Raw genomic sequence first — 22,913 nt, 5'->3', positions numbered from 1 at the left:
AAATCACATGAAATGCCAGGCTGGATGAATCACAAGCTGGAATCAAGATTGCCGAGAGAAATATGAATAACCTTATATATGCAGATGACACCACCCTAATGGCAGAAAGCAAAGAGGAACTAAAGAGCCTCTTGATGAAGTTGAAAGAGGAGAGTGAAAAAGCTGGCCTAAAACTCAAAATATTCAAAAAACTAAGATCATGGCGTCCACTCGCATCACTTCATGGCAAGTAGATGGAGAAACAATAAAAACAGTGCTGCTGCTGCTGCTAAGTCACTTTAGTCGTGTCCGACTCTGTGCGACCCCATAGACGGCAGCCCACCAGGCTTCCCCGTCCCTGGGATTCTCCAGGCAAGAACACTGGAATGGGTTGCCATTTCCTTCTCCAATGCATTAAAGTGAAAAGTGAAAGTGAAGTCGCTTAGTCGTGTCCGACTCTTACCGACCCCATGGACTGCAGCCTACCAGGCTCCTCCGTCCATGGGATTTTCCAGGCAAGAGTACTGGAGTGGGGTGCCATTGCTTTCTCTGATGAAAACAGTGAGAGACTCTATTTTCTTGGGTTCCAAAATCACTCCAGATGGTGACTGCTGCCATAAAATTAAAAGACAGTTGCTCCTTGGAAGAAAAGCCTTAACCAACCTGGACAGCATACTAAAAAACAGAGACATTACTTTGCCAACAAAGGTCCATATAGTCAAAGCTATGGTTTTTCTAGTAGTCATGTACGGATGTGAGAGTTGAACCATAAAGAAGGCTGAGCACCAAAAAATTAAAATTGTGGTGCTGGAGAAGACTCTTGAGAGTCCCTTGGACTGAAAGAAGATCAAACCAATCAATCCTAAAGGAGAGCAGCTGAAGCTCCAATAATTTGGCCACATGATGTGAAAAGCCGACTCACTGGAAAAGACCCTGATGCTGGGAAAGGCTGACGGCAAAAGGAGAAGGGGGTGACAGAGGATGAGAGAGTTGGATGGCATCACCAAAGCAATGGACGTGAACTTGAGCAAACTCTGGGAGATAGTGAAGGGCAGGGAAGCCTGGTGTGCTGCTGTCAATGGGGTCAAAAAGAGTCAGACATGACAGCGACTGAACAACAACTGGTACAATTTCATATGAGATCAATTAGAACACCCTCAATGGGACTTCCTTGGTGGTCCAGCTGTTAAGACGCTGCACTGCTGCCCCAGGGGACACTGGTTCGATCCCTGGTCAGGGAATTAAGTTCCTGCATGCTGTATTGCACAGCCAAAAAAAAAAAAAAAAGAAAGAAAGAATCGTTAGATGCTCAGACACAGGGTGGAAGGACCTGTGAACCTGAGACTGGCTCTGATGAGAGCAGCGTTGATGCTGACAGCGTTGATGCTGTGGTTCTAGGGAGGGGCAGTGGAGCCCAGGTGCAGGCAATGAGGACCCACATAGCTTGTAGATAAGATTCAAAGCAATAATAAAACTGACCCAAAAGCTGCTCTGCATATTATTATCATTGTGCCCACTAGTTGTAAACAATGTCACTGATAAAATGCTCCTTACTGAAAACAATTCCTTTGTTCAAAACAATTGCTGTGGTTGTGAGTTTCAGTAACAAAGATGGAAACCTCACCCTTTCATTACTCACCCTTTCATGAGGGTCGTGTTTTGCACCTAAATTAATCCCCAGAACTCCCAGGTCCAGGCTGGACCTGATTCCCATGGACCAGGCCACCTGGGTTCATTCTGAGTATTGCTATCGGGGGGTGATGCTTCAGTGGGCTGACCTAGGATTTTCTGACTTCAGCCCTGGTCATCTCAAACACGTGGATCTTACAGAGGTTGTGAAGGCACAAAACACAGCTTGAACTGTTGCAATTCTGTAATTCCACTTGTAGTTTGGGTGCTGAAAATCTAAACAGCAAAAATGCAAACTGCGAGATACCATCTTTTTGTTGAGTAGGTACAAATTTAGTTTGCATGTGAAATGCTTAACTTAATTGGAATAATGTCTTTAGAACTGAAGTTTGGTCTTTAAATTAGATTTTTTTTAAAACCCAAAGAAAAAAATCAAGAAAATAATAATTACTGCTGTGGTTTTTTTTTTTTTTGCTGTTGTTTTGTTTTTGTTTTACATAAGTTACTACAGAAAACAATCTTGTATCAAGGAGGGGGTATGACAAGCTTTTCTGTTTCGGGGTCAAGTCCAAAAGGTACAACATTGGTGCTACAGACACTACATGACCTCATTTAATCCCCACAAGGACCTTGTGAGGTGGCTTCTCTATCTTCTCCTTTCAGAGCCAAGGAAACTGAGACCCACTGAGGACTGGGGTTCAGACCCAGGCCCTCTGTGTTCAGAGCCTGTTCTCCCTACTACTGTGTGTGTGTGCGTCTGTGTGTTAAGTCGCTCAGTCGTGTCCAACTCTTTCCGACCCCATGGACAGTAGCCCACCAGGCTCCTCTGCCCATGGGATTCTCCAGGCAAGAATTCTGGAGTGGGTTGCCATTTCCTCCTCCGGGGATCCTCTAGACCCAGGGATCAAAACTGTGTCTGCTTATTTCTCCTGCATTGGCAGGTGGGTTCTTTACCATCTGGGCCACCAGAGAAGCCCAGCTACTCTACTGGGACAGATTTAACTCCAAGGCTGAGTTCTTGCAGAGACTGCTTCTTGCTGGAGTGCGAGGGCCTGGCTAAAAATTTTTTGGCCAGAATATTACAGGTGTTTCTTTGAGTTTTGTGTGGCTACATAACAAATATCCTACACTTGAGTGGGTAAAACATCCATCTATTATGTGCACTGATTCAGTTTGTCAGGAACAGAGGTGCTGGGTTTATCTGTGCTCTGTGATACCGGGCGGGGCCTCAGCTGGGAGGGTTTGATGGCTGAGAGAGACTCCCTGGCTTGGGGCTAGGTGTTATTTGCGAGTGTCCACACTCACAGCCTTCGGGAGCTCAGGACCTGCACACAGGCTCTCCATGTGGCCTGCGGTGTCTCCCCTCCTGATGGCCTCAGGGTAGCCCTTACAGGGAGAGGTTTCCAAAGGTGAGCCTCCCAGCCAGCAAGGCTGAAGCGGCACCATCTTCCCCACACTTTCTGGGTTTGAACAAGTCACATGCCTGTCTAGATTCCACTTCACTCCTTGATGAAGATTGCAGCTATCCTTGTAAATTCCAGTTCACCTCTCTTCTCGCCACCCCTGTGTCCTGCCCAGCTGCTCCTGACTGTCCCAGCTCCGTCAGCCCTCAGCTGGGCCCTTCCAGGGACTCCTCCAGCTCCCAGCCTACCATAGGCCTGTTAGGCAGTCCCAACTCAGAGAGGATTTTGGGGTGCAGCTCTGGGAGGGGCAGCAGATAAGAAGAGGCCTGTGACGTATATGGCAGCTGCTGAGTTCTGAAAGCTTCTTTCTACCAACCACCGTGCAGAAGCTAGCTCCCTGGACTGTTGGTGAAAATGATTATTCAGACCTTGAAATTCCAGAGCTGACATAATTTTTTTTTAATAAAGGAAGTTACTTCTTGATTCACTGAATCCTTTTGGTCTTGTCTCATCTCAATATCTACCCTTTACCCTTCCTCCAGGAAGGTGGGGCCTGCTTTGCTTTTCTGCCCTCCCACGCTCCAGCATCCAGAAAAGTCAACAGAATGGAGATCAGGGGACAGGTCAGGAGGGCGGGAGGGAAGCCCAGCTGTGAGGGGAGTGGCCCAGCAGGGCAAGGAATACAGGTGGGGCAGTCTGCTGAGGAAGGGAGAGAAGGTTCTTCCAGGGAAGCAGGTCCTGAGGGGTTCAGTTGCTGGAGACAGAGTCATGGAGACAGTTTAATGATAATGTATTTGTTTCCTGGTCTTCCCAGGTGACTTATAGGTAAAGAATCTGTCTGCAATGAAGGAGATCCAGGTTGGACCCCTGGGTGGGGCAGATCCCCTGGAGGAGAAAATGGCAACCCACCCCAGTATTCTTGCCTGGAGAATCTTACGGACAGAGGAGCCTGGTGGACTACAGTCCATGGAGTTGCAAAAGAGTCAGACATGATTGAGCCACTAAACAACAACAGCAAATTTGTTTTCTCAGACTGATGTAACCAAGTTATACAGACTGGGGGTTGAAACAACAGAATCGTATTTTCGCACAACTCTGGAGGCTGGAAGCCCAAGATCAATGTGTTAGCAAAGTTCATTCCTTCTGAGGGTTGTGAGGTGGAATCTCTTCCAGGGAGGGCATCTCCCCTAGCTTCCAAGGGATTTCTAGCAATCTTTGGTGTTTCCTGGCACGTGGAAGCATCGTTTTGATCCCTGGTTTCCCTGGGTCTTCAGCTCCACTTTCCTCTGTGCTTGTTTTTCTCTGTGTTGTAGCCATGCGTTCCGGGAAACAAACTCACTCAGAAGGACGATGCAGATAGTGGTGTGCAGTTTATTACACCGGTGGGCCCAAGGCAGAGTCTCCTCTTAGCCAAGGACCCAGACTAGTTTTTGTGAAAACCTTATATACCCTAAGTGTACTTGCGCAAACCCACCTCCCCAAATTCCTTGAAACTAGTCTGGACAAGGTAAAAGAGAGATACGATCAAAGTTAACCCATGATTCATATGTCATAAGACTAGATAAACAGTGGAGGTTTATCAATAGGACTGTGGTCATATCCAGATAAACATAATGGAATTTACGACTTTGTTCTGTTACAGAGATAATTAGCATATTCTTTTAGGCAACGGAGAGTCCAAGTACAAGTCCCAAGGCTCTTTTATCCGGGGGGTTTGGTTTACCATTGGTATGCCACTTCTATAGACACCGGGCACAAAGTTCCAAGTCCACTGGGAGGGTGACCATGTGTGTAGCCTAATGTTCACAGCCTGGCCTAAGATGGGGTCCAGCTCTGTCTGTTTCCTTCTTCATCTGTGTTCAAATTTCCCTTTTATAAGGACCCCCAGTCGTGTGGGATGAGGGTCCATCTGGATGACCTCCTTTGACTTGACTGTGAAAACCCTGTCTTCAAATAAGGTCCCATTCCATGGTACTGGGCTGAGGATCTGAACGATGGATTGGGTGCTGTGTGCTCAGCAACTTCAGTCATGTCCGACTCTTCATGACCCCATGGACTGTAGTCCATCAGGCTCCTCTGTCCATGGGATTCTCCAGGCAAGAATACGGGAGTGGCCCAGAGTAATGGAAATAAAGGTAAAAATAAACAAATGGGACCTAATTAAACTTAAAATCTTTTGCACAACGAAGGAAACTATAAGCAAGGTGAAAAGACAGCCTTTAGAATGGGAGAAAATAGTAGCAAATGAAGCAACTAACAAAGAATTAATCTCAAAAATATACAAGCAACTCCTGAAGCTCAATTCCAGAAAAATAAATGACCCAATCAAAAAATGGGCCAAAGAACTAAACAGACATTTCTCCAAAGAAGACATACAGATGGCTAACAAACACATGAAAAGATGCTCAACATCACCCATTATCAGACAAATGCAAATCAAGACCACAATGGGGTACCATTTCACACCAGTCAGAATGGCTGCGATCCAAAAGTCTGCAAGCAATAAATGCTGGAGAGGGTGTGGAGAAAAGGGAACCCTCCTACGCTGTTGGTGGGAATGCAAACTAGTACAACCACTATGGAAAACAGTGTGGAGATTCCTTAAAAAATTGCAAATAGAACTGCCATATGACCCAGCAATCCCACTGCTGGGCATACACACCGAGGAAACCAGAATTGAAAGAGACACCTGTACCCCAGTGTTCATCGCAGCACTATTTATAATAGCCAGGACATGGAAGCAACCTAGATGTCCATCAGCAGATGAATGGATAAGAAAGCTGTGGTACATATATACAATGGAGTATTACTCAGCCATTAAAAAGAATACATTTGAATCAGTTCTAATGAGGCGGATGAGACTGGAGCTGATTATACAGAGTGAAGTAAGCCAGAAAGAAAAACACCAATACAGTATATTAACGCATATGTATAGAATATAGAAAGATGGTAACTATGACCCTATATGTGAGATAGCAAAAGAGACAAAGATGTATAGAACAGTCTTTTGGACTCTGTGGGATTGGGCAAGGGTGGGATGATTTGAGAGAATATGAGAGAATAGCATTGAAACATGTATATTATCATATGTGAAACAGATTGCCAGTCCAGGTTCGATGCATGGAGGGTGCACAGGGCTGGTGCGCTGGGATGACCCAGAGGGATAAGATGGGGCAGGGTGGGATGGGGGATTCAGGATAGGGAACACATGTACACCCATGGCTGATTCATGTCAATGTATGGCAAAACCACTACAATATTGTAAAGTAATTCACCTTCAATTAAAATAAATTAAAAAAAAAAAGAATACTGAAGTGGGTTGCCATGCCTTTCTCCAGGGGATCTTCCTGACTCAGGGATTGAACCTGTATCTCCCCTGCATTGGCAGGCCAGTTTTCACCACTAGCGCCACCTGGGGGAATTAGGGGTGTGTGTGGGAGGGGGAGATACAATTTAAAGCCTAACAGATAGCATCTAGGTATCATGCTCTTCATGGGAGGCCTGAGGCCACACCCAGGGCTAGGGAGTGAATTGCCATCAGTTTATCGTCAGCCCTGGAGGCCCTACTCTCCTTTCCAGGGATGGAGAAGCAGAGAGACAAGAACAGAAGTGTCCTGAGGGAAATGATCTGTTAGATAAGAGGTAGAGATGTCCTTTCCCACTTTCTACCAACCTTCATCTTCTCTGTACCTGGTGCTAAGAGTTGGGGCCATCTTGGAACCATGAGGGGAGCTGAGCCCACACTCGGGGCACAGAAATGAGAACGCTGGAAAGGTCTGGTCTCTAGCGTTGCCCTCAAGGTTCTGAGTGAATGATACTGGAAGCTCCCTTCCTTGAGCCTTCTCCTTAGAGCAGATGATTAATCCTCCCTGTTGCCTAAACCAGCCTATAACTTCACACTGTGCCCTTCAGACCCTTCTTGGGAAGTGACCTCCCGAGCGGGCAGGAAGGTTCTGAGAAGCCTTTGGAAAGGGAACTGGGCCTCTCCTTGGCTTGCTGGATCTCAGACCCACTCCCTACCCCACCAGGCCATGGTCTGTCTTGCGAGTGGAGATGGGGGCCTACCCCGGGAAATCATGCCTGCCAGCTTTCTGGCTGACAGGTTCAGGATGGCAGGAGCTGATCTTTGCCCTCCTGTCTCTCTGCTTCAGGCAGCATCCTCTTTGTTTCAGCCCCTCGGGTCCCCACTGGACAGCCCCCAGGTCCCCTGCAGGTGGCCCTCGCTCACCCAGCCCTGTGGGTGGTGGTGGTTCCTGCAGTTGTCAGATACCCAGTTATCTCTGGAGCTAGCTCCCGTCCCAGTTCAATTCCCTCTGCTGAACTGCCTTGCCTGCTCTGACCTCAGTGATACAGGGCATGCTGAGGGGGGGAGGCTTTGTACTTGTATCTGCTGGCCCTCCTTGCCTTCTAAGACCACGGGGTCCTGAGACTTCCCTGATGGTCTAGGGGTTAGGACTCGACGCTTTCACTGCCTAGGGCCTGGGTTCAATTCCTGGTCAGGGAGTTAAAAATCCCACAAGTCTCTTGGTTCAGTTCAGTCGCTCAGTCATGTCCGACTCTTTGCGACCCCATGAATCGCAGCACGCCAGGCCTCCCTGTCCATCACCAATTCCTGTTCACTCAGATTCACGTCCATCGAGTCAGTGATGCCATCCAGCCATCTCATCCTCGGTCGTCCCCTTCTCTTCCTGCCCCCAATCCCTCCCATCATCAGAGTCTTTTCCAATGAGTCAACTCTTCGCATGAGGTGGCCAAAGTACTGGCCAAAGTCTCTTGGTACGGCTGATAAATGAAAAAGTTGTCAGATCACTGGGTCCTGTTGTCAGTGAGGATCTGGCATGGCTGATGGGAAAAGGCAGGTTGGGGCCAGAGCCAGACTGTCTGCTCAGTGAGGCAATAGCCCCTGAGGGTCGGATGATACCCCTAGAGTGACCCCTGCACACCATACTCCTCGGTCCTCTCTTCAAGTGAGGTGGGGACCGTGGTGTTACCCCCAGGTCCTGTTCCAGTCCTGTGTGCCCCGGGCACCTCCCTGGCCCACCTCAGCCCTGGACGAGCCTCCCCAGGCCCAGAGGTCTCCCTGAGCTCTTCCTAGCACCCAGCTGGAGCTCACCCCTCTGCCCTTGGGCTCCACGGTGTTTGCCCTTGGTGACCACTGTCCCAGCGACCAGACGTGCGGAGCAGAAACCCTGGGATGAGTCTCCCCTCTGGACTGTCAGTGCCTTGAGGGCAGGGGCCTCCTTTGCTCATCTTCCCCGCAGCGGCAGGAGGGGCCTAGCCTAGAACAAGGGCCCGCAGGCTGTCTGAAGGGAGGCGATGAGCCTCCTCTTTCGGTGTTCCTGCAGCCCCTCCTTGGGATCCCGTGGCTGTCTTGTGTCCAGGCCCCCCCCCGGGGCTCAGGCCGGCATGACCCTGCTGGCTGGGTTCTGACAGCCAGCAGGTTCTGACTCGGCAGGAAAGTGATGCTCACCCCGCTCCTGGGAAGAGAGCACACACCTCCCAGATGGTTTAGGTTGTGCAAGCGCCTTCCGCGTGCTGTTCCCTGCCATGGGAGGAAGAAGTCTTGTAGACTCTGGGGATTCCCACAGGTGGGGCCCCATCAGGGTGCGGCTCCAGCAAAAATGGGGCCATGGCAAACCTAGCAGAGATGCTGCGGCATGTCAGGTCAGATGCAATCACCAGGAGCTTAAGAAAAAATAAAAGGAATCAGTTTTGTTTAAGCATTGGGGAGAAGGTCAGGTTTCATTGGGCACCCATCAGTTCCCTGCTGGTCCCCAAGAAGCCAGCCCACAGCTGCATCCAGAGGTGGGGGTCTTCCCTCACCTAGCACCTCACTTGCACGTAGCAGGCACAATATGAACGTGTATTGAATAAACAAACAGATGACCAAAGGAAAACATTCTGAATCTTTTATCCCTTGACTTTCAGAAACTCCCACCAGTTTGCAGTCATGCAGCGGATGCACACAACAGATTTCTCAGGATGGCCCTAGTTTCTAATCAACATCAGCAACAGACTTTTGTGTACCAGGTCCTGGGCTAGACACCTAAGCAAAGAAGTAAATCGTGGTCCTGACTTCAAAGGGAGTGGGAATGGGAGACCCAAGGAGCCTGTCCAGTGTGATCTGGGCTGGGATGTCAGGCCTGCAGGGCTTGGGACAGCAGGAGGTGGGTGAGCCTGGGGAGGTGAGGAGGGCAGAGTCAGAGGGTCCTGGGTGCCAGCCTAAGGGGTTAGGCCTTTACCCTGTGGACCAAGGGCCACCAGTGAAGGATTTCAAACAAATGGCTGGTCAGATCTGAAACCTGTCCTGCTGTGAAACCACATCTGAGGTAGGTGGAGTGTCCGAAGCTGGCCAAGCACACACTTCCTCGGACTCTGACTTCTGTCCACTGAAAAGGCAGGCGAGGGGAAGCAAAGCATCGCTACAATCAATGCGCCAGGCAAGTGAGTGCCTGCTTCAACCCCTGGACAAAGGCCACCTCTTCCCTTCAATGTACTGTGTGGCCACTGACCAGCCGCAGGGCCCTGCTGGGCTCCCGGAGGCCCTGACCCACTTCCTGCCAGGTGGCCCTTGTTCCAGCACCTCCCAGGGAGCCACACCAGGGTGGAGGCTGGGTGGGGCGGTGATGCAACAAGGCTTTGTAACACAAATGTCCTGGGGTTTCCACTGGTGTCTTTGGCTTCTGACAGGTATTTTTGGGGATGCTCCATTTCTCCGATGACGCCTGTGTGGTTCAGAGCGAGGAGGGCCTCCCCGGAAGCTCCCGGCTGCCCCAGGCACATCATTTGGAAATTGGCAAAGACATACACTTTCCGCCTCGGAGGGTGGATTGGACTTTTGGAAACACCTAAAACAATTCAAGGGCAGGGCTGGAGGGTTAGTGAGTGATGAACTTCCGAGCTCTATTTTTGGTCAAACGTCCACACGTGACAAGCTGTGTGCCGTGATTGAGTGCCATTTCCCTGAGTTAGTGGCACCCTGGCAGGACAGGTCCCCACATCCTCCTGTGGCCGGATGTCATGAACCTCACTCCACAGTCAACTCTTACTACACTCCTGGGAAGAAACTTGGTGTGGAATATGACCACGGACACGTGGACCGGATATAAACCCGTTTTCCGAAAAGTTCTCGACGTTGATTGTTCAATATTGAGGACACGGATACGTAAATTCTTGCTGACCGTCATCTTTGATGTTACTCCTGTTCAGTAAAGGTGACTCCATGCACTTGTAATCATCATGTACCTTTATTAGTCCTTTCAGATAAATAACTTAAGAAAAAACACCTTCTGTGGAGGACACGTCCTCACTTTTGGTATTAGAAAACATGGTCAGCAGATTTATACAGAGTTCTTTGTAAAATACGTCAGAGATTCTTAGGACATCAGAGCTTTGATCCAGTCCAGTCCAGCTAAAGAACATTTTACCGAAAGGCCTTGAGATCCAGAGAGCAGAAGTGATGCTCAGGGTTTCGTGATGAGCTAGGTGCTGAAGGAAGCTAAAATAATTGGAGTTGCTCCCAGAACTGAGGTGGGATGACCAAGGGCACCGATCTTATTGGCATGTCCCACGTGCATTCGGATGTTTTTGCTTCCTTCTCTAAGTTACTGCCTCTGCACCAAACACAAAAACCTTATCTCCATGTAAGGGTAACTTCATAGTTTGCAAGGATATGCTGCTTTTCTTTAAGGAAAAAAAAAATTGTAAGGGAGAAGATAAAGTCTATGGAATTTATGCAGAAATACAAGAATGCCATGCATTTGAACAAGACCAGGTTTAGTCACTGTAGGTTTATCTTCTCAGATCCAGATTAGTAACTGGGTTTAATGACTCAGGCCTGCTGACTCCCAGGCCTAAGGCCAAAGTCAAGAGTCTGCCTGCAGCCCCAGGGCCAGCCCTCAGGGAACCAGCACCTCCTCCTTCCCTTGCTTCTGTTTCCCCATCTGGGTCAAGATGGGTCATCTGGGCATGGCCAGGCCTCCCCAGAGGAGAGTGCAACATACATGCAGTTTGTATGTTAGAGGTGGGCTGGCAAGAGAGGCCGTGGGTGGGGGTGACCTGTGCAGGAGTGGCACGTGTGAGTGGCAGAGAGACAGACCACCTGGCTTCCTGAACTGAGAATTCGCCTTTTTGTTCTAGTGAATACTTCTAATTCTAAAATACAATCACAGGACTGAGCTGAAAGAGACCCTAGACCAGGGCCAGACCCTTGATGGCTGGAGACAGAGAGGCTCATACAGGGTCAAGGAGATGGCCACGGTCACAGAACAGCAAGCTGCTGGCAGGACGGGGGTGGGGAGTGGGGGGGGCAGGGGGGCTGGCTGGCCTTCCCTCCACACGAGGCTCCCACTAGGATCCCACACTCGGAGACATCCGGTTCCCCCCACTGGAAGGAAGCCCAATAGCAGGGGACAATGATCGCCACAAGGACTGGTTGATTGATGGGCCTGGGAGAGCAGGGCAGCAGACAATGCTCCCTCTTGGCCTTGGCACTGGACACAGGAGACTTCCGGAGTTTGAGGGAAAAAAATCTGCGTGTCACTGGAACAAAATGTTTCTTCACAGAGTGGGGACAAATCCCAGAGTGTTCACCACGAAATCGAAGCTGTCCCACTTAGTGCCTGGGGCTGTAATGTTCTCAGATGGGACTGTTTATTGCACTGTTAATCTCAATCCCTCCTAGGAATTAAACTTGCTAGGGTGGAGTAACACACCCCCACCTCTGCATCCCCCGCACTCCTCTTGCCATCCACCCCCCCACCCCCCGCCTCCCTAGTGGTACCTGGTACTCAGTGGTTGCTCAAGGACTGTGTAAAGAATAAATTGATCAGGGTGACCAAGAGTAAAGGCAGCTGTCATGTCCCCTCACATATGAGGACTTGCTGCTCTTTACCCTCTTCTGTCGTCTCTCTTCTTGATTCTGTGGAAGCCATGCATGGCCCAGGGAAAGTTAGGTTACTCATTCACTTCTGCATTCATCAAACTAGTACTCTTCACAAAGGAGGTTTTTGTAGCAGTGAAGATCCTTGGGTCATCTAGTCCCGTTTTCTCCTGAGGCCCAGAGAAGGGAGGTAACTTACCCAAGATCACACAGCAAATTGAGACCAAGGTAGACTATAGTACTGAGCTCTGCCAGGCTCGTCCCCTTCACTGTGTGGCTAGCGCTAGTTTCACACCTTTTTACTCCCACCGGCAGCCCTCAGGTCAGTCACACCCTACATTGGGACATAATGGTGTCTGTTGGACTTTGTCTACAAGGGAAGGAACATTTTAAATGCAAGGGGAAAAAAGTGCCCCACGTGTCTCCCTAAGGTCGGCAGTGGTGGTGAGGGTGGGCAGCATCTGGGAGAGGCCAGTTCTCCCACCAGGGTCTTGGCTGCACTCCTGGGGACTCCCAGTTTCCCAGTTTTTGCCGTATGTATTCCTCCTGTAGACACTGTTGTTGTGTTGGGACTCACATAACTCTCCCAAAGCGAGCCAATCACAGCTGCCCTCAGAGAAGTCATCGATAAGCACCACCCAATACCCTGACAGACTTTATTATCTTAGGCTCCAAATCACTGCAGATGGTGACTGCAGCCATGAAATTAAAAGATGCTTGCTCCTTGGAAGAAAAGCTATGACAAACCTAGATAGCATATTAAAAAGTGGAGACATGACTTTGCCAACAAAGGTCTGAATAGTCAAAGCTATGGTTTCCCCAATAGTCATATATGGATGTTGGAGTTGGACCATAAAGAAAGCTGAGCACGGAAGAATTGATGCTTTCGAACTGTCGTGTTGGAGAAGACTCTTGAGAGTCCCTTGGACTGTAAGGAGACCAAACCAGTCCATCCTAAAGGAAATAAATCCTGAATATTCACTGGAAGGACTGAGGCTAAAGCTCCAATACTTTGGCCACCTGATTTGATGAGCCCACTGATTAGAAAAAGACCCCGATGCTGGGAAAGATTGAAGGCAGGAGGAGAAGGGGACGCCAGAGGATGAGATGGCTGGATGGCATCACCGACTCAACCAGCAGGAGTCTGACCAAGCTCCAGGAGGAGATGGTTAAGGACAGGGACGCCTGGCGTGCTGCAATCCCTGGGGTCGCAGAGTCGGAAACGATTGAGCGACTGAACAACAATACAAAGGACAGTGGATCGCCCGGTGGCTTGCAGACCTGTTACCTCCCACCCCTTGCCCTAACGCCCTTAGACGAGTCTCTGGTTTAAGCGCAACGTGCCTCTTCCCATGTCCTCGGCTGCCTGCTACCTTCTAGGAAGACACCCGGACATGTCAGACGCGGTTCAATACGCTCAGCGGCTCGAGAGCTGCCCAGAGCTGTGCCTCTTAATTCGCCCGCTGACCACTGCCCCTTCTGCCTCCTGCCCCACTTCTTCGTGGGGTGGAGCTGCTCCAGGATCACCTCCAGGTCCTCCCACCGGCATATACAGACGCCCCGCAGAAAGAAAGAAGGGCCCGGGGTCCGCCAGGTGGGGTCCACGTGGCCCGCTCGCGCCCAGCGATTTCCGTTCTCTGCCCGAGGGCACGCGGTATTTGATGCCAGGTGGAAGGAGAGCGCTGGCTTGGCGCACAGGCTGCCATCCGGCGGGCGTTCAGAGGCAGGTTTTGCAATCCTTCGGCTGGCGTGCGAGCGGCTACCCGCCTTAGGCGGCCAGCCAGGCGCGCGGAGCCCCGGGGAGCCCGCGGCTGGTGCGCATGCGTGGGCCGGCGGCGGGCCCGGGAGGGGCGGGGTTGGGCGGGGCTGGGAGGTGCTGACGTTGATCCGCTGGCGACCCCCACCCCTCCCTCACCCCGTCCCGGGTTGGCCCCGCCCCCTCCCTGGGAGGACGCCCGGACGGAACCGATCACGGCTGGTTTGAGCTGGTGTGTCTCCATGACGACACGCGCGGCGCTATAAGTAGCGGCGCGGCGGCGCGCCGGGCTTTGTCAGTTCCCCCTCAGCCTCCGCCGCCGCCGCCCCTCTGCCAGCGCTCCGGCGCCACCTCGGGCCGGCAGTCCTCCGCGGGAGGGAGCGAGGCGGCGGGCGGCCGGGCGAGCGGCTGACGGGGGCGGCGGGGCGGCCGGCGGGTCCTTTAGCGCTCGGCGGCGGCGCGTTGTCTCCATGGGGTTGGCCCGCCGCGCCCCTGCGCTCTGAGGTAAAAGAGGGGTCGCGTCCGGGCGGTAGGGAGGCCGGCGGGCGGGCGGGCGGGCGCGGGTGAGGGGCGGGGGGTGCCGGCCACGTGTCCCGGAGGCCGGAGCATAGCGGGCCCCTGGAGCTGCGAGGACACGTGGTCGCAGAGCCCGGCCCGTCGGCCTTGGGGGTCCCGGGTGGAGCCGGACCCCGACCCCTCCCGGCTCAAGGGCAGCCTGGCGCTGGGGCGGCCCAGGGTTCACCTTTTCTGAACCACGTCAGTGAGGGTTTTCTGAGCCGGAAGCTCTTTGAGGAGATCGATCCTTCAGCCGCTATTTTTTTTAAACCCATGTGGTGGTCCGGCAGCAGGTGCAGGAGGAGGCAGGAGGCGAGCCCGGCACAAGTCTCGGGGTGCCGGCCTCCCGTGCACGTGCCGTTCCGCCGTGTTGCCCTGGAATTTCCTTTTTTTTTTTTTTCAGTTTTTTTCCCCCCCTGCTGTGTGTACAGAGCGAATGGCCCAATATAGAAAGCCACTCAGATCGCTAGAGCTGAGATAACCCGTGTGTAACTGATACTGCTCGGCCGGACTTAGAAATGTTGATGGAATCTTTGACTTGGTGATTTAGGAAAAGTCCTTAGATTATTAAGATCAGACGAACGACTAAGACGTAGGAGCCAGTCACAAGATTTTCCCCAAACGGCCGACTGTTTGAGAATCCGAAATAACGAGGGAAGATGTGGGGAGCAGAACCTTTTAGGAGTGTCTAGTAGGGAGGACAAAATGTGCTAATTTCATTCAAACCTAAAATTTAATCGATTTGTAAAATTTTCAGTTGCGGTTTGAGTTGGTACCTGTCTAACGTTTCCCAATTGGCAAAAAATAATTTCATACCAGAGAAGGACCATGTTTTGCTAATCCATGTCAGTTTAAGTAACGTAGCCATATAGAAAAAAACACCCAAAGGTGTTCTAGGGTGAACTTTCTCTGTATCAAAAGTTACTGAAGAAAAGCTTTGAAAGATACAAGGAAGCAAAATACTTAATAGTGATGTGTTTCAGAGAAATACACACTTGTAAATTTAAGCCTGAATGTTGTCTTTTTTTTTTCTTTTTAAAAACCCTAAACGGCCCAGTCTATCACTGGTGACCCTATTTAAATGTTAACTTTTGTAGATAGAATGTGTGTGCTGGCGGTCTGTTCCCTTCCCCTAAGGGCAAATTAGGAAGCTAGGAGGTTGACAAAGCCAGCAAGTCACATTAGATCAAGTCTTGCAAGTTCTCCCATGCATGGGTTTGGATTTATGGCAGGCTCGTCCCCCTGGGCCTCTCATAGTGTCCCATGCCAGAGCAAACCCGGCCCCGAACCATTGCCTGGCCTCTGCCAGTAGGCTGCAGGCACTGAAGTGGGTTGCACAGTGGAAAAGATGACCTCCCTATCAGAGATTAAATAGATTAAAATAATAACTTTAAGGTAACTCTTTGACCAATGTCACATTTCGTGAATGCCAAGGACAGTGGCTCTGATGGTTAAATGAGCTTTATTTTTGTTTATTCAGAAATCATTGTTTGCTAATTTTTGTAATTCATAGTTGATAATAACTCCCAGGTGATTATCATTCATAGCCAATCATGTAAGTTAGAGTGCCTGTGAGGAGATAGTTGGGATTCCCAGAATCCCAAGTAGTTCAGTAGGCGGCGCTGGTTTTAGAATATCGATTGCCATTTAGATACAGCAGCTGTAATACATTCTGTTGATTTTTTTTATTGCATGTTTTAAAAAAACCACATGCCTAGCATGAAAATTAGCTCATTTCTCAGGAAAATTTAGAGCACTCAGTAAATTGATAACAGTGCCTGTTGGTCACTAAAAGTTCTTCTGTATAAGACTTAGCAAATGTAGGAAATAGCAAGGTGTTTATATGGCAGCTTTGCAAAATTGCTATCATGGTGTTTTAATCTTCTAAAGAGAAACAGGTCTGAAATAATGTAAGCTGTCATGAAGCTTTTTCCCTCTCAGTGGACTGAGTGCAGGAAAGTGTCTGAAACCTGTATTCTGCATTTTAGCAGGAATGTTTGGAGTGCCTTTTTTGAGGTGGACAGAACTATATATGGGCTTCCTTGGTAGCTCAGCTGGTAAAGAATCTGCCTGCAATGCGGAAGACCTGGGTTCCATTCCTGAGTCGGGAAGATTCTCTGGAGAAGGGCATGGCAACCCACTCCAGTATTCTTGCCTGGAGAATCCCATGGACAGAGGAGCCTGGCAGGCTATAGTCCATGGGGTCACAAAGAGTCAGACATGACTGAGTGACTAAGTACAGTACTATATATGGAAGTTGAGTTTGAAAAACTCTAGTGTTGAGTCTGTGAGGTCCTCATTCCATTGAGATTTATAGAACCATTGGACTTAAACCTAGAAATAATGGGATTTCCAAACCTAGGGAATGAGCACTCTGGAGGGTGCTTTAGTAGCCCTGCTTCTTGGGTGTGTGTGTGCTGTCAATACCTGATCTTCCAATTTAATGTGTTCTGAAGGTGGACAGCAGATTGTGTTTATCGAACATTTCCACTGCTGTACAGAGAGCACACGCATCTTCGGTGGACTTGGAATTCCTGGAGAATTGCCTTTGTGAAAAGTTGGCATAATCCCTTTAAATTCCATCTCTTACATTTTCTACGTAAGTATTTGTGATTGTTGCAAGTTTATCTTAGGAGTTACTGAGTATTAATAAAACTTCTGAGTAAATTTGTCTGCCCTATTTGCAGTTTGTTGTGTCTCAAAAAGACATCAAGAGACCATGAACAGCTTTAGTAATGAAGAGTTTGACTGCCATTTCTTGGATGAAGGCTTTACTGCCAAGGACATTCTGGACCAAAAAATTAATGAAGTTTCTTCTTCTGTAAGTATATATGAAGTCTATGCTGGTAGTGCAGCTTTGAGAATATTAGGCAGATGAATGGGAAACTTCAGAGGGGTCTTATGGAAATGTCCTGTTAGGGAATTGGGAATTTGATTGGCTGTGGATCCTCCAGTGACAATTGTGATTATCATGTCCATGATTGACTAGGGTTCATGAGAACGATGGGCAAGTGAAGGGAAGGCTGTGCCTTGGTCACATCTGTTAAATTGCTGATGGGTCTTCTGTAACCACTCTTACTGCAGGATGATAAGGATGCCTTCTATGTTGCGGACCTGGGAGACATTCTGAAGAAACATCTGAGATGGTTGAAAGCTCTTCCTCGGGTCACCCCCTTTTATGCAGTCAAATGCAATGATAGCAGAACCATAGTGAAGACACTTGCTGCCATTGGGACAGGATTTGACTGTGCCAGCAAGGTGAGCAAAAGCAGCAGAACTCAAATGATGTCTGTAATGGCCCTCCCAGCAGGGAAGATCAGAATTGCTTTGCTTGAGCAGAGGATGCTAAAGAGAGTGGACATGGGCCAGCTTGTCCATATATTAGCTACATGTGTAAATACCTCTTTTTCAGACTGAAATACAATTGGTGCAGAGTCTCGGGGTGCCCCCAGAGAGGATTATCTATGCAAATCCATGTAAACAAGTGTCTCAGATTAAGTATGCTGCCAATAACGGAGTCCAGATGATGACTTTTGATAGTGAAGTTGAGCTGATGAAAGTTGCCAGGGCACATCCAAAGGCCAAGTAAGTTATTCCATTTGAGGGCGGATCAGATATGGGACATGTATAATGTGAACAAACTCAAATTTCCAGTTGTTAGATTTCCATACTAGTAAATTATCTGTGTACTGAGTTAAACCAAATTAGACTCAGACCACAGGGTATCAGAGCCAAGGAGTCTTATTTTAACCACGGCTGTAGGTGATCTTGTGTCGGTGGGAAATTTGATATACTTTTCTTGCTTCTAGGTTGGTTTTGCGGATCGCCACTGATGATTCCAAAGCAGTCTGTCGCCTCAGTGTCAAATTTGGTGCCACGCTCAAAACCAGCAGGCTGCTTTTGGAACGGGCGAAAGAGCTAGATATTGATGTCATTGGTGTCAGGTGAGATCTTGGTGATGGCAGGGATGGAGACGAAGTATTAGACAATGCAAGTTTTATAAGTCTTCTACCATGAATAGTTATTTCCAGAAATAGTAAGAAATAGTGTATTTTTTGTGTTTTTATTTTTGACACCAGCTTCCACGTGGGAAGTGGCTGTACTGATCCTGAGACCTTTGTGCAGGCCATCTCTGATGCCCGCTGTGTCTTTGACATGGGCGTGAGTATCTGTGAGCCCCATGTGTGAGGAAGGGGGCAGGGATGGCATTAACAACTTGTCCCAGTTCTAGAATTGACCTTCGTAAAATTCATCTCATATTACATATTTAACCTTAACCTGCTGTATATGTTTTTCATGGCTTTTTAATCTGGCTGATGGACTTAATTTTCTTGACTCTAGGCTGAGGTTGGTTTCAACATGTATCTGCTTGATATTGGTGGTGGCTTTCCTGGATCTGAGGATGTAAAGCTTAAATTTGAAGAGGTAATTTATAACAAAATTACAGTCTGTAGCTCTTAGTTGGTTCCTTTTTGAAATATTTCAAAACTTATATGTCACAACTAATCATCAGAAGGGACTGTACAAACATGAAAGTAAATGTCTTGGTGTGGTATTTTGAATGACTTGGTCTGGTATTTTGAATGATTTCTGTGCTATTTAAAATTGTATTATGTTAGTTAATTAGTCTCTCAGTTGTGTCCAACTCTTTGTGACTCCCTGGAGTGGGTAGCCAGTTCCTTCTCTGGGGATCATCTCAAGCCAGGGATCAAACCTGGGTCTTGTGCGTTGCAGGCAGATTCTTTATTCTCTGGGCCACCAGGGAAGCCCTGTATTATCTTACTAGTTTTCTAAAATAAAATGAGACAGTATTTTCAGAAGTCTTAGGAAAATTGAGGACTGTCACTGTGGAGTTAAGAGAACCTGCTGACTTTAGTACATCATTTGCTAGATTTTGTGCTTCCTTTACTTAGAATGTTGTTTTTTAGTCATTGAAGGTAAGCCATTATATGCTACTTACTTACAAAATCCATACTTTGTTAAAATTTATGTGAATAGGAAGAATACAGAGTTTACCTTGTTAGTAAGTATATATTTATATGTTAGATAAAAATATTTAGGCACTGGTAATAAATTTGTCCCATTGCTTAATAAAATCATACCATAACATCTTATTAAAGAGTAAAAAGTCTTGAGGGGAATCAAAATGAAACCACAGGATATGCAGACTGGTTTTCAGGGAGGTGTTTATCTTTTGCTGTTTGAAGATAAACCTCTGCTGATGGCAGCTCTCAGTGTTTTTGATGTGTTTCAAAGTGCTGCCCCATGTGAGTTCCCCTTGATGACCAATTACTCTTTTCTGTCTGTCTCTGGTAGATCACCAGTGTAATCAACCCAGCACTGGACAAGTATTTTCCATCCGACTCTGGAGTGAGAATCATAGCTGAGCCAGGCAGATACTATGTTGCATCAGCTTTCACGCTCGCAGTTAATATTATTGCCAAAAAACTTGTATTAAAGGAACAGACAGGCTCTGATGGTAGGTATCAAGATTGAGTCATTGCACATATATACTGAAAGTTCATACCTAAAATGGTTAAGTGGTAGTAGTTGAGACTATTTCTGCTTTTCTAATCATTTTGTTTTTTTAAATTTGCTTTTCTAGATGAAGAGGAGTCTAGTGAACGGACGTTCATGTATTACGTGAACGATGGAGTATATGGCTCCTTCAACTGCATTCTTTACGACCACGCGCACGTGAAGCCTCTTCTGCAGAAGGTACCTTCCGAATGTGTCGTATACACCAGTGGGAAGATGGCTGGTCAGAACAAGTGTAAGCAGGTGTGTTTCTCTGTCTCAAATGTAGAGACCCAAACCAGACGAGAAGTATTATTCATCCAGCATCTGGGGACCGACCTGTGATGGCCTGGACCGCATTGTTGAGCGCTGTAACCTACCTGAGATGCATGTGGGCGATTGGATGCTCTTTGAGAACATGGGTGCTTACACTGTTGCTGCTGCTTCTACCTTCAATGGATTCCAGAGACCCACCATCTACTATGTGATGTCAGGGCCAACGTGGTTAGTGACAGTGTGTGTTTGGTTCTGATAAGAATTAGGTACCTTCCAGGGTTGATTATGCTTGTTCTTGTCCAATAGAATTAAGAAATTGCTTAGAATTAAATAATAATTATTTTTTGTTTTTCTCCCCATATTAAGAATATATGCTTTAGAAATTTTGGAATAATTACAATGAAAGGAAAATTCCTCCAATAATAGTGATGTATATAGTTGCAGAATTTTAAGGCACAGCAGAATTTTAAGGCACAGTTGATTTAGAAAAGGCTGGTCAGTCTATTTCTGTACCTAGAGTACTTTAGTGCATGTGACTTGTGGTTTCCTTCTTAGCAAAAAGATGGTTCTGAAGAAATGCTTGCTGTAGTACTACATTGAATTGCTTCCTGATGACATAGTAACCAGAGATGTAAATAGGCTCATGAATAAGTTACTGTGTCACACCCTGTGGAGCCGCTTGGTTAGCGGTGACTCAGGGTTTCTGACTGCCGCCTGTCTCCTGCAGGCAACTGATGCAGCAGATCCGGGCCCAGGACTTCCCGCCCGGAGTGGAGGAGCCGGACGTCAGTCCCCTGCCCGTGTCCTGTGCCCGGGAGAGCGGCATGAAGCGGCACTCGGCAGCCTGCGCTTCCACGCGTATTAATGTGTAGATACCACTCTTGTAGCTGTTAACTGCGAGTTTAGCTTGATTTAAGGGTTTGGGGGGGACCATTTAACTTAATTACTGCTAGTTCTGAGATGTCTATGTGAGTAGGGTTGGCACAGGTGCACCAATGTGGAAGACTGGGAGATGGGGTCACACTTATCTGTGTTCCTATGGAAACTATTTGAATATTTGTTTTATATGGATTTTTATTCACTTTTCAAACATGCTACTAAAGGCTTCAACTGCTGAGCAAGCGTTTGTGGCTTGTGTATCAGCAGGGTGGGCCAGAAGCTTAGTGTTGTGACCGGTTTTAACAAAAAGGAATAAAGGATCTTGACATAACTTGGCATTGGGAAGTTTTTATGGTGTGTTCATTTCCGGTGGCTCACCTGAGCTTGTGTTACAGGTGGGAATTTTATGTTTTTTTTCCCTGTAGGCTGAGAAAATTGCCCCAGAAGACTGAGGAGTTGACACGTTCTTAATGTTTTAAAAATCCGTGGAATACTTTTTTTCTGTTTTGACATTTTTATTTCAAGTCTGAGTCCTGGAGAAAGTCTGATGTGGCGTCTCGAAGAGTAGTGAGGGCATCTAACCCCATGGCAGGGGGAGGAAAAGGACAGGCGAGACCGTGGGCAGCCTCAGCTGTTAGTGGTTCCCCACCCTGGATGCTGACTGAGCTTGGTACGCCAGAGCCCCTTGTTAACTAAGTGGTCTTTGCCTGTCACAGCAGCTGCCTAGGCGTACACAGGGCCCTCTGAGCCTTGCCTCCAGAGACCAGTCTCATATTTGCACCTTGACTTCACACACAGGAAAAGGTACAGTTACAAACTAGCTTGTTACAGAGTTGCAGCTCTTATCTGCCCTTGGCCTTTTGTATTCTCTTTTACCCTTCACCTCAGAAAAAGGGTGGCAGGCTTGCATTTAAATTTCCAAGAGGGAATTGTGAATCCCTGCCGTAGCTCTGGACAGGAGGGCAGGCCACGTAAAAGCCAGAGTCTCTTGAGTAAGTCTCTCACCGGCCCCAGTCCCTGCAGGTGACATCGAGTATCTCACCAGCTCTGTTAGAAGGACATGGGGAGAATAATAGCACACAGGCACAGACAGGGAGGCTGCAGCGTCTTGCCTCTCAGGGGCTGGATTAAGTACTTTTGATGCTATTAGTACCTTTACCAAGGAGTTGAGGGGAGTGACTTCGTAGTTTCTGAAAAGCCGCTTTCCCCCAGGCCTGAGTTCCACCTGGACACAGCACACTGCTGTGACGCCTGTTGCCTCCTGGCCGCTTAGCCAGACTAGGCCTTGGCTCATCACCACTCCTGGTGTCCTTGGACCTGAGAGCACTGCTCTAGTTGGCAGACCACTGAGTGAGACCTCTCAGGAGCCACAGAGAAAGTAGGTCTGGCGAAGTCTGGGCGGAAGAGGCAGAAGAACTCAAGTGAACAGTCTGCCCCACTTCCTGTGAGCAGATCCTTGTCTGGGTCCTCAATCTGCCCACTAAAGTTCAAGATAAGAGACATTGTTCTGTGTAGATGAGTGCCAGGAAGTACGAGCTAGACACCAAGGTTTTGGTAGTCTTTCAGAAGTTGTACCTTGCTATTCCTAAGTGCTGATTATGGATTGAAAAGAGGGTTTCCCCTCAAAAAGTAGGCTGTACTGAGGGCTTAGGAACTGCTCTTCCCTCACTTTAGGTAAAGTAGTATGACCAGCCAGCCAGTGCTGGTGGGGACGGAAGTAGTCGCAAGAGGTCCCATGACAACCACACCACAGCCTCTGAACCTGGCGCCTGAGGGTTTGGTGAAGCCACTTGGAGTCTATGGTGACATGGCCTGGGCTGGCCCAAATGACCTCACCTGGCCCCTACACCTGGGCATGAGCATGTGAGTTTGGCAAGAGGATGGAGAGCTCAGACAGCTGGATGGGCGTCAACACTACCTCTGGGACCCTCTTAGAAGGTTCTAGGTGGCAGTGCAGACTAAAGATAGTACTGTCTCTCATTCGCAGACACAGACCTTGGTTTGAAGTGGACAGCTCAGGCCTTCATAAGATGCTGAC

The 22,913-nt window shown here is 48.5% G+C and overlaps 1 protein-coding gene and 1 non-coding gene across 3 annotated transcripts; both read left to right on the top strand.

Moving 5' to 3' along the window:
* Window positions 1–13,729: 13,729 nt before the first annotated feature.
* ODC1 (ornithine decarboxylase 1) lies at window positions 13,730–21,206 on the top strand. Of its 2 annotated transcripts, XM_069580191.1 has the most exons (12): window positions 13,730–14,152; window positions 16,660–16,802; window positions 16,891–17,024; window positions 17,288–17,461; window positions 17,616–17,788; window positions 18,013–18,147; window positions 18,283–18,364; window positions 18,545–18,628; window positions 19,520–19,682; window positions 19,809–19,921; window positions 20,010–20,224; window positions 20,724–21,206. In XM_069580191.1, exons 3-12 carry the CDS (start codon window positions 16,923–16,925, stop codon window positions 20,866–20,868), a joined length of 1,386 nt encoding a protein of 461 aa, XP_069436292.1. In that variant the 5' UTR covers window positions 13,730–14,152; window positions 16,660–16,802; window positions 16,891–16,922; the 3' UTR covers window positions 20,869–21,206. The 2 variants fall into 2 exon arrangements, with proteins under 2 accessions (XP_069436292.1, XP_069436293.1); XM_069580192.1 differs by lacking the exon at window positions 20,010–20,224 and having other exon boundaries at window positions 13,763–14,152; window positions 19,809–19,984.
* Window positions 15,413–15,545, top strand: LOC138438477 (small nucleolar RNA SNORA42/SNORA80 family). The gene has a single exon (XR_011256404.1). It is a non-coding gene; the product is annotated as a small nucleolar RNA SNORA42/SNORA80 family (small nucleolar RNA).
* Window positions 21,207–22,913: the final 1,707 nt, after the last annotated feature.

Source organism: Ovis canadensis, chromosome 3, assembly GCF_042477335.2.
Source record: "Ovis canadensis isolate MfBH-ARS-UI-01 breed Bighorn chromosome 3, ARS-UI_OviCan_v2, whole genome shotgun sequence".
Taxonomy (NCBI): domain Eukaryota; kingdom Metazoa; phylum Chordata; class Mammalia; order Artiodactyla; family Bovidae; genus Ovis; species Ovis canadensis.
Note: the sequence above shows the minus strand (reverse complement) of the source record. Positions and strands in the feature narration are given on the sequence as shown.